The sequence below is a fragment of the Nicotiana sylvestris genome, chromosome 2, assembly GCF_000393655.2.
Source record: "Nicotiana sylvestris chromosome 2, ASM39365v2, whole genome shotgun sequence".
Lineage (NCBI taxonomy): Eukaryota > Viridiplantae > Streptophyta > Magnoliopsida > Solanales > Solanaceae > Nicotiana > Nicotiana sylvestris.
In genome coordinates, this window is record NC_091058.1 from 101,032,829 (window position 1) to 101,044,912 (window position 12,084).

At 41.1% G+C, this 12,084-nt stretch overlaps 1 protein-coding gene across 1 annotated transcript; it reads left to right on the plus strand.

Moving 5' to 3' along the window:
- Positions 1-1,557: 1,557 nt before the first annotated feature.
- Positions 1,558-1,899, plus strand: LOC138885324 (uncharacterized). The gene has a single exon (XM_070166263.1). It carries the CDS (start codon positions 1,558-1,560, stop codon positions 1,897-1,899), a length of 342 nt encoding a protein of 113 aa, XP_070022364.1.
- The last annotated feature ends 10,185 nt before the right edge of the window (positions 1,900-12,084 follow it).

A 12,084-nucleotide genomic window follows, 5' to 3' on the forward strand; every position in this document is an offset into this window, starting at 1 on the left:
TGGGCCCGAGGGGCAATTTGGTCATTTTACATAATTTCGTGTATTAGCTTAGACATTAATTGTAGAACAGTTACTTGAAGTGTTATTTACATTATGAAATTGAATTGAATAGATTTGGTCCATTTGGAGTCGAGTACTCATGGCAAGAGCGTGGTTTCAGATTGATTTTTGAGCCGGTTCGAGGTAAGTGGGTTGTCTAACCTTGTGTGGGGGACCTTCCCCTTAGTATTAGTGTATTTGGTAATTGAGATGCCTTGTACGTGAGGTGACGAGTGCGTACTTGTGCTAATTGTTGGAAATCCGGTTTTCTTAAAGTAATTACTAGTATGTTTCCTTTCCTGTTTTTATTACTTGCACTATTAAGCCTGTTGTTAGCTTAGGAAAGCATGTCTAAGTGACTTAATTGCTTTATTTGCTCAACCTGTCTTACTTGACCTATGTGCAGCATGCTAGGATAGAGTCACTTGTTGCCTTAATATGAAATTTTTGTCATTTCTGTATATTTTCCTGTTGCTACTGTGTATTTATTTTGGGACTACGGATGTGGGATTCCGGTAGCTCCCCTTGTCTGTTTATTTTGGGACTACGGATGTGGGATTCCGGTAGATCCCCCTGCATAGTTGTATGGAAATACGGGAATACACCCGGTAGATTCCCCCAGTACTAGATATTTACATTTGGGACTACGGAACGAGATTCCGGTAGATCCCCGCGCACTATGAGTTGGACTACGGGACGGGATCCCGGGAGATCCATTGGATATGTACATATGGGACTACAGGACGGTATCCTGGGAGATCCCCGATTGTTATTATTGGTGCTGAATTGTATTTCCTTTCCGTGTTTACCTTGCTTCTGTATAGTTGTTGTTGTCCTGTACATCCTGTGTTATTTTACTGCTGTACTTATTTAAACTGTTATGTTCTATACTATCGATCTTTATATTTTATTTAACCTCAGTAGGGCCCTAGCCTTCCTTATCACTACCTAACCGAGGTTAGGCTTGGCACTTACTGAGTACCGTTGTGCAGATCCAGGTAACTCTACTCATGCCTACCATCCTTGAGGTAGGCGACTGCTCTAGAGACTTTGAGGTACATATGTCGCGGCCGTAGACGTCCCTTTCTATTTCAGCTTTAGTATTTAGCCCTTTTATATTTTTCTATTCTTATTAGACATTCCGGAGTTAGAGCTATGTAGTATTGATCTTAGCTTGTGATTCGTGGGTTTCCGGGTCTTGGATTTACATTTTGTTTTGAGAGTTGAATATGGTGTATGCCGAGTGGCATATTTAAACACTGTTATTACTTTATTACTGTTTAAAGTCGTTTTACTTCTGCAAATTTTGGGTTTTCTTCCGCAATTTAGGCTTACCTAGTCGTAGAGACTAGGTGCCGTCACGATGGTTCACGGAGGGCGAACTGAGGTCGTGACATTGGGAGTGCGGACATTGCTAAGGCTCTATGTGATTTGGGGGCAAGTATCAATTTGATGCCCTACTCAGTTTTCAAGACTTTGGGTATTGGGCAACCGAGGCTGACTTCCATGAGATTGCAAATGGCGGATAGAACGATGAAGAAACCATTGGGTATTATTGATGATGTGCTTGTCCGGGTGGACAAAGTTATCTTGCCAACTGATTTTGTGATCTTGGATTGTGAGGTGGATTATGAAGTTTCAATCATATTGGGGAGACCTTTCCTTGCTACTAGGAATGCCTTAGTTGATGTGGAAGCAGGGAAACTCACTTTCCGGGTGGGTGATGAAAAAGTGGACTTTCATGTGTGCAAGTCAATGAAGCAGCCCAATTGTTCCGAGGTGTGCTCTTTTGTCGACCTTGTCACGACCATGATAGTTGATGATACCAGTGCAATGATCAATGTGGAGGACCCTTTGTAAGCCGTATTGTTGAATCTTGATGTCAATGATGATGAGGGCCGAGTGAAGTGTGTGAATGCTTTACATGGGATGGGCTCTTACTCTTATGAGCCTAGAAAACTATCCTTGGACCTTGAGAATCGGAAGACTCTACCAATAAAACCTTTAATTGAGGAGCCTCCGGTGTTAGAGTTAAAGTTGTTGCCTCCACACCTCAGGTATGAGTTCTTAGGCCCTAGTTCTACTTTGTCAGTTACTCTTTCCTCTTGTCTTACTAACATGAAGGTTGATGCCACATTGGCGGTGCTTTAAAAGCGAAAAAAGGCAATTGGATGGACTCTAGCTGATATCCGGGGGATAAGCCCCGCATTCTGTATGAACAAGATTATTCTGGAAGATGATGCAAAGCCCTCCGTGGAACATCAAAGGAGGTTGAACGAGGCAATGAAAGAAGTTGTGAAAAAGGAGGTGATCAAGTGGTTGGATGCCGGGGTTGTGTATCCCATCTCTGATAGCTCTTAGACTTCACCGGTGCAATGTGTACCGAAGAAGGGTTGCATGACCGTCGTTGCAAATTCACAAAATGAGTTGATTCCTACCAGAACCGTCACCAGTTGGAGGGTATGCATGGATTACCGCAAGTTGAATAAAGTGACCCGCAAGGATCACTTTCCATTGCCTTTTCTTGACCAGATGTTAGACTGACTTGCTGGGCATGCCTTATACTGTTTCTTGAACGGGTATTCTAGGTACAACCAAATCTTGATTGCTCCGGAAGATCAGGAGAAGACCACATTCACTTGTCCATACGGTACCTTTGCTTTTTCTCGGATGCCTTTTGGGTTGTGTAATGCACCGGCTACATTTCAGCGGTGTATGATGGCCATTTTCACCGATATGGTGGAAGACATTTTGGAGGTGTTCATGGATGACTTTAGTGTTGTGGGAGATTCATTTGATGAGTGTTTGAAAAATCTTGATAGAGTGTTGGCCCGTTGTGAAGAAACCAATCTTGTTCTCAATTGGGAGAAATGCCACTTTATGGTGGAAGAGGGAATAGGTCTTTGGCATAAAATTTCACTACAAAAAAAACTAGAATTAGCTGCGAACGTCGTGGCTAATCTGTAGCTAAAATGCTCATAGCTAGCAGAATCTTTTGATAATCGGTCGCTAACCCGTCGCTAAATATGATTAGCGACGGATTTTTCTATTTAGCTACAGAATTTGTTCGTCTCTAAAACTTGATTTTTTTAGTAGTTTTCAAAGCATGGTATTGAGGTAGACAAAGCAAAAATTGATGTGATTTCGAGGCTCCCTCCCCTACCTCTGTCAAGGGGGTTCGAAGTTTTCTTGGGCATGCGGGGTTCTACCGGAGATTTATCTAAGACTTTTCATAGGTAGCGAATGCCTTATGCAAGCTATTGGAAAAAGATGCCAAGTTCGTGTTTGATGAAAAATGTATGCAAGCCTTTGAACTTCTCAAGCATAAGTTGACCACCACTCCTATCATTACCGCACCTAATTGGAGCTTGCCCTTTGAGCTCATGTGTGATGCGAGCGATATTGCGATTGGGGCAATTTTTGGTCAAAGAGTGAACAAAATATTTCATCTGGTGTACTATGCGAGCAAGACAATGAATGATGCTCAAGTAAACTACACGGTGACCAAAAAAGAACTTTTGGCTATTGTGTTCGCAATGGAGAAATTTTGGCTGTATCTTATGGGTGCCAAGGTCATAGTCCATACCGATCATGTCGTACTCCGGTACTTGATGACGAAGAAGGATTCCAAAGCTATACTGATGCGACGGGTCTTATGACTTCAAGAGTTTGATTTGGAGATTGTGGACCGAAAAGGTAGTGAAAACCAAGTGACGGACCACTTGTCCCACTTGGAGGAGGAGGGGGGGGCCTTATGATGGCCTAGAGATCAATGACTTATTTCCCGACAAACAACTCCTTTCGGTGTCAGTGAATTGTATGCCATGGTTTGCGTACGTTGCTAATTTCCTTGTGACTGGTATAATCCCGTGTGAGCTCTCTTCTAACCAAAGGAAGAAGCTCAAACGGTATAGTTTGGATTTCTATTGGGATGAGCCGTACTTGTTCAAGATTTGCACGGATGGTGTGATCCGAAGGTGTGTCCCAGAGGAAGAGCAATTGAGTATCTTGGAGGCTTGTCATTCCTCTCTCTATGGTGGCCATCATGGTGGGGCGAGGACGGCTTCCAAAGTTCTTAGTTCTGGGTTTTATTGGCCAACTTTGTACAAAGATGCAAGTGAACTTGTGAAGAGGTGTGACGAATGTCAAAGAGCGGGTGGAATTTCGAAGAAAGATGAGATGCCTCTCAATACCTTTCTTGAGGTTGATATTTTTGATGTATGGGGCATTGATTTTATGGGCACGTTTGTTAGCTCATGTGGGAACATGCATATTCTTATGGTGGTTGACTATGTTTCAAAGTGGGTTGAAGCTGTGGCTTTGCCCAACAATGAGGCCCGGAGTGTTGTTGCATTTCTCAAGAAGAGCATTTTTACAAGGTTTGGCACTCCTCGTGCAATCATTAGTGATGAGGGTCTCATTTTTGCAATAGAGCATTTCACACTTTGGTTGCAAAGTATGGTGTCAACCACAAAGTTTCTACTTCTTATCATCCTCAAGCGAGTGGCCAAGTTGAAGTCTCAAATAGGAAAATCAAGAGTATATTGTCAAACACAGTCAATGCAAATAGGACCGACTGGTCAAAGAAGTTGGATGATGCTCTATGAGCTTATAGGACTGCTTATAAGACTCCGATTGGTATGTCTCCATATCGGTTGGTGTTTTGGAAAGCTTTCCATCTACCGGTTGATTTAGAGCACAAGTACATGTGGACTTTGAGGAAATTTAATCTCGAATGGGATGTGGCAACAAATCTTCGTGTGGAGCAACTTAATTAACTTGATGAATTCCGATTCCATGCCTACTCCAGTTCGTCCTTGTACAAGGACAAGATGAAGTACCTTCATGATAAATATGCCCGTGGCAAGGAGTTCAAAGTGGGTGACTTGGTTCTCTTGTTCAACTCTCGGTTACGTCTGTTTCCGGGAAAGCTTAAGTCAAAATGGAGTGGACCTTTTGAAGTGGTGTTTGTGACCCCGTTTGGTGCACTTGATTTGAAGAACAAAAATGGGGAAGTTTTCAGAGTAAATGGGCATAGGGTCAAGCACTACTTGGGAAAAATTGATGACAGCCACGTGGTGGCACTTCTTCATCTCAAATAATTTGATGGTAACATGCGTCATGTCGCGACATTAAATCAGGCGCTTCTTGGGAGGCAACCCATGTGTTTTTCTTCTTGTTTTTCTTTGATTTTCATTGTAGTGTAGGATTTATTTTTGGACTGACTGGTTGTGAGATGCTGTAAGATTGTGTTGATGCAGTGCAGGAAAAAAGTTGGAAAAATGACCACTCTCTGAAGTTGTCAATGCGGACCGCACTGCCATTTTCTGTGGCCACAAAGACCTCAGTGCGGGGGCAAGAAATCAATACGAACCACACTGATGATTTGAAAAAGTTGGGGTTCTCTGAAGTTTACCACCGCGATCGCATTGCATTTTATGCAGTTCGCGGTGGTCCACTGCGGCCGCATTGCACTTTATGCGAACGACAGTGGTTGACTTGTCAGAGCCCTATGGTTTTGAGCAATGCGGATCGCGGTGCCATTTTGTGCGGTCCGTGGTGGGTAGGTAAGCTGGGCCCCAAGACCTTTTTCTATAAATAGGACCTGAGGCTCTCCCTTTTGAACTTTTCAAAATTTTCACTCTCATAACACAAAAATACACTGTTCATCTCTTTAATTTGCACAAAATTAACTGCTTAAGTTCATTACTCAGCATTTCATCTATTTCTGGTGATATTAACTTCTTTTTAGTTGTTTAATTTATTTATTTTCTTTGAATTTTTTATTTTTCTTACTTCTTCTTCTTCCCTTCCCGTTTTTTCTTCGATTTTGTAGCTTAGGGTAGTTAAAATACTGTGTTAATTAGGATTAGGTAGTTAAATGACTGAACCAACATTTAGGGACTCTTCAATAGGTGAAAAAGTGGAGTAAAATTTAACAAATCATGAACCCTAGGTTGGTGCTGCTACTGGGTACTCAGTGCGGACCGCGGTGGAATTTATGCGGTCCGCGGTGCCCCTGTGCGGTCCGCAATTCCATTTAGTGCAGACAGCGGTGAACTATGTTCTACATTCTGATAAGTGAGGACCGCGACCGCATTGCATTTTGAGCAGTCCGTGGTGCCTCAATGCGGACCGCATTGACATTTTGTGTGGTCCGCGGTGCATAGTTTCAGAGAGTGGGTAGTCTGAACCCCACCTCTGTGTGGAGCACAATAGATTTTATGCGGTCCGTAATGGCCTCTTTGCGGCCGCATTACATTTTGTGCGGTCCGTACTTTGTAAGTTTAAAACTGTCTGCAATATTTTTTTCTGCAACTGTGAATTGCATTGTTTTGCTGGATACTAACAAAGTCTGAATGAATGTCGTTTGCAGACAATGGTAAGATCAAGAGGAAAAGGTGGTAAACAAACAGGAAGAGGAGAGTCCTCCCGGGGTGGGAAACAAAAGATAATAAAGTTGACCCCACAAGTCAGACAAAACACTAAGAACACAAGGAAAAAATTAAAGCTGCAGATAGGGCCATTGACCCATCGGGGATTGAGTATGAGCCCTCCCGGAATATATCATCAAACTCCGTGCCAGAGTACATTCTTGACTGGTCGGAGAGAAATAGGTTGAGAGATACACCCACACCTTCCCCTACTACCCAAGCTTCAGTGCACGTATCTTCTGAGTCGTCTGAGGGTTCAACTGCCGGTAGTGGAAATGAGTACTCCACCTCTCATACAGCTTCATTATCCGGAGAGAATGCAGTAGCAGAAGAAGGGGATGAAGCAGAAGGCGGTGAGCCCCAAGTTGGTGAGGTAGAGCGGACTAGGAACCCGGAGGCATGGGAGGACTGGTTCGTCAGTGAGATTGCCTACCACAAATTCAGAGAGTGGTGGCCAGAAAAAGTTTAATACTTGAGAGAAGAATTATCACCCGAGATCTTTTGCCTCATAATCCCAATCTGCAGAGGCAATTCAGAGAAAGAGCTGGATGGGACTACTTCATAGGGCAGGTGGATGATGCCAATGAGCACTTGGTGAAAGAATTCTACACCAACATGGCCTACATCAAAAAGGGTACCACGGTCCCCAAAGTGAGGAATCTAAAAGTGAAGTTTGGTGGCAAGACCATCAATCACTATTTGGGCTTCATGGAGGAGGATGAGTCCCTGTACTTGCTTGGGTGAAGAAGCTCGTCCGTGGTTGGCGGAGTACATGGCAATCCCAGGTACCACTCCCGAGTGGTTGACTACGGGAGTGAAGATATTGAGGAGGACATTGAACTTCGAGGCGAAGGGGTGGGAGACATTTGTGTGCAGCAGGCTAGATCCTACCACCCATGACAACTGTAGCGCCCCCTTTTCCCTCTGCAAAAATCGGGTTTATGACATTTTGGTATGGGACAACTCTTTCCTTTTGGGGAAGGGGTTTTGCAATTTTGAAGAGTCGCCACCAAACGATTTTAAGGTGCGTTAGGGCACCTACAAGGTTCATTTCTAACTATGTTTGATACCTAGAGACAGGGCAAGAGCTTGAAATTATCCCAAGGGGAAGGTGTTAGGCACCCCTCAGGATCCACTAGTGTGGTTCCCGGCCAGACAGTTTTTTTGTGAATTTGTACAATTAGCAAATAAACAAGTATGACTCAAATAATAGGGGATTTATGTTTAGATACACAAACGTAAGAAAACAATTAGTGAAAGGCATAATTTTGAAAAGAGTTACAATCTAAAGAATGCTTTATAAATGTAAAGGGGGTGTCCTAGGTTTGTTTGTAATATGGATCACATCAATTCAGTACCCAGTATGACACTCCTCAAATAGGGGCTACACGTGGTATTAACACATCGGTCATCATATCTATATCTACCCTTTCCAGCCCATGAAGGTAATTAAAGCGAGGGTTGTTCTCGACCCATATTGCATGTTGTTACCCGTCCCTTCCTATTAGTCCCGGAGGAATTTAGGACTCCTATCCTATAAGAAGGAGGTTATAGGAAGACCCTCAGGTTTAAAGGGGCAAAATACTAAGGCGACATACAAAACAAGTCGGACTGCATTTAAAGGGGAAAACACAGAAACAAGTAGAAGGCTTAGATATACCTCCACAAATAATGCACATAGACAACATGACCCATACACAATTAAGTTCCATATTGCCATATTAAATCATGGTATATAAGTGATAACAACAAAACCAGATTTATCACATGACTCAGAAAAGAAGTCCGAATTAGGTTTGCCTACTGATTTTAACAGGTTGATAGTTAAACAAAGGCAATTCTGATTTTATTTAATTTATTACCTAAGGCTTGCCTAGGCGTAAAGCAATATGCAGTAGTTATTCAGAATTATTGAAAGACGGTTTGGAAATTATTTTACCCTAAGAGCATGCTGTTCTAGTCAAATACAGAGATTAGTACCAGTTATTTTAAACGGGAAAATCAAGTGTGAAGCTGTTTTTACCTCTTTTATAATCAGCAATTTATACTAAGTATGAATGCAAGTGCAAATAAGATCCTAAAATATGGTATCTAAGGTGTAAGTATAAAACTCATGACGCAGAATTCCTAGAGTAGGATTTCTAAATGCATATGGTAGGATTGCAGAATTTCCTAAGAGCAGGATTTCTAAGGGCATATGGCAGGATTGCTGATAATAGTAAAGTACTAATTATTAGCAGATTTTAACACATGATTTTGAAAGGGTGCACATGCTGAAACAATAAACATGAGACCTAAAGGCATAATTTCTAATGCATGCATGAGCCCTAAGCATGGTTTCTATTGCGCAATTAGGAACATAAACCTAATAACATATTTTCTACCCTTAACAACTATAGCATGCATATCTACCCTATCCATTTTAATTAGCCAACCCCAATACTTGTTTAAAACAAGTTATTATAGACCAACATTGAAATAAGTTATATAATAAAAATAAGAAGTTAAACTATAGGAAGCCTGATTAGGACTTCCTCTCTGAGTTATGTAATAAACCACCTCAAGTGCTAATGTTATTCCATAGCCTTTCTCATATCAAGGTGTGTCAGAGTTCCATAAGGACCTCAAGGGATCCCGGGTAGTGCTCACACCCAGATTTCATAACCAAAACAGAGTGAGTGCAGTGTGGAAGGGCTAGCTTTTATGTGTCCAGGTTCAGAGGGAGCTCAAGGGTCCCAAAGCAAGGCTCACACAAAAGGGGCAGAACCTAGTGGTCTAAGAGTATATGTGAGAGTGCTTGACATAGATTTAAAGGAGTTGAGTAGGAAAACAGTTTTGAAAATAGTCATGTTTGAAGTGAGTTTGCAAAAGACAACAGAACAGATTTTGAAAAAGAGAATGGAATAAGAGCAATAATAACTTGGAACAAGACAACACACATAAAACAAATCCCAAGAAGAGTATCATTCCAGCATTCATAGGCAAGGAAGTAAGGGGTGAGACATAGAGAAACCTAATAAAAAAACACATAAACATGGCTGAGAAGAGATGCATATAGACTAGCAAGTACAAGCAACAAGTATGGACTGATTGGCCATTACAACACAAGCAATTACTTCAAAGAGTTAACAAGAGAATCATGCTTGAAATTAGAATAGTAATAAGACACAGGGACATGGTATGAGAGTAGTCATGCAGGGGTCTATTACACATAATTAGTTAGGTACATTAGAAGACATACTGATTGAGGGACATAAACAGGAACTCAAGTAGACATGTTGATTACATTTGAATTAGAGAGGGGATAACTTAAACATGCTGAGTAAATTAGTGAACAAGAAGTGCAATTAAACAACATGAGCCATTAAATTAATGCAAAAAGAGACAGGGATTGACAAACAATGGAGCACATAAAGTTGAGTTTCAGAATTGAACTAGGAACATACCAGTTAAGGAAGCAAAGTGCAGAAAAGCAAAGCAATTAGAGTCCCACAATCTAGCCTTGGCTTTCAACCGTCTAGACAAAGCAATAACACAAGTAGTAGAGAAAGAAGAGAGAGTTTGAGTGTGTATGTATGTGTTTTAAACTATTGTTCGTGTGTTTAAAGAAGAGAGGGTAGATTATTTATAGTTTTGAGAACAGGCAGGAAAATAAGGTAATAAGTACTGACTTAGCATGATTATAGAAATAATACAAATCAGAATCAAATAAAGACCCGGACTTCCTTCAATTAGGGAGTCATAGTTCAAACGGGTACAAGTTGTATCAAATAAGGAAAAGAATTGCTTGTAAGACTGATTTTACCATAATAGGAATAGTAAAAGCATGTAATAAGGTCTAAGTACAGAATAGTTTCAACATAAGGAAAGTGCGCGTTAACAAAATATTTGTGCACATAAACAAGGTAGAGTACAATTTGATTCTGAAAATCAGTTAAAAGAATCATGGATGAGATTGAAAATCACAAGGAATCAGTACTAACTAAGGAAAGTATCACAAAAGCAAGGAAGCAATTTCGAAAAATTAGTACAAAATTACAAGGAAAATACACAAAATCAAAGATGTAGGTTTAAGGAGATTACACAGAATCAACATAAATTATGTGAACGATCAATAAAACAAATAACCAGACCAATTAAATGATAAATAACATGGGTTTGGACAAAATCAAAGAAACCTTAAAAACAAATTAGAACATGAAGCACAAGAGTATATAGAACACACGTAAAGCCTAGAACGTTCATGATAGTCATTCCGCAAACAAATTCAAACTTCGAATCAAACCCAGAAGTATTAGGGTTTCTTGACAAAAGGAATCGAGCAAAAAGGAAAGACTCAGGTAATGTTTAAACATGCTAAGAATCAAAGTAATTGCTAAAATCAGAAAGAGATCGTTTTTTGCAAAAAAAGGTTTTGAAACCCTAGTCTGGAAAATGAAGAATCATTTGAAGTTGGAGAAACATTTTGAGGAAAGCAAGTGAAATCCTTAAAAACTAATAGATCTATCAAAGATCTAAAAAAAGATCGAAGGATTTATATCTAGGGTTTTCAGAAAATAATAGAGTAGAAAAAATCGGTTAAAACTCATGGATACACCTAGATCGAAGACAGATCTAAAGATAAGTAAAAAATCTCAAGAGCTAAGGTTTCAGAGAACCCAAAGAAGGTGAGAAAATATTAGATCGTTACCGGTTTCAGCCGGAAAAGCCATGGACCTTACTCAAACAGCCATGGATGGCCAAAAAGTACCATAAAATACCATGGATAGAAGTTGAACAAGATCTGGACTAGATCTCCTCGAGATCTTTCCACGAAATCACGAAAACGGGCAACCAGGAGAAGTAGGAGACAAGTATATGTCTCAAACAGCCATTGGATTCCATGGATTGAGTGAGGATTGAAGGGATTAGGGTTAGTTTGGATGGCGGTGGCAAGGGTTAGCTTTAGGTTTCAAAGATAGCTAGAGAGGAGAGGGGATTCAAGGGCGGCGTCTAGGCCGCACCCTGGCTTCTGAGCTGCCTACATATCCCTGGTTTTATAGGAATTATGTCATATATAGTTCAGGATTCATCGGTGGAGTATACCGATGAAGACCTTTCAAGAACGGACGCAATTCCTAGGGCCGGGTGAGTGGATGGTTTACGGGAATGGTTAGGTTTGATATGGCTTAGGGAACTGGAGCGGGATCGCTCCCGCTGCGGTAGCTGTTACTCGCTAGTTTACCTACAATTAGGAACAATACAAGCGTATACTATGCAAAAATTTAAACATGATGCAAATTTCTGTTGGACCATGAGTGTTGCCTTCGGACGATTTGGAATGGCATTCTCAGACCATGACGTCCTGGGCCATGAAGCGTATGATAAAGGATTCGCAGGCCATGAAATGATGTTTTTGGGCTATCAGGATGGCGCCTCCGAACCATGAAGCCTTTGAATAATGATATGCAAAAGATTGAAAGAGATCCTTAGGCCATGACATGTTATTCTCGGGCTATGAAGATAGTGCCTCCGAACGATGATGCCTTTGGATGAGTTAGCGATATTTCAGCCTATGAAAGATATAGTAGTATGATGCGGACAAGACAGAGCTTAGTCTTGTGAATTGAAG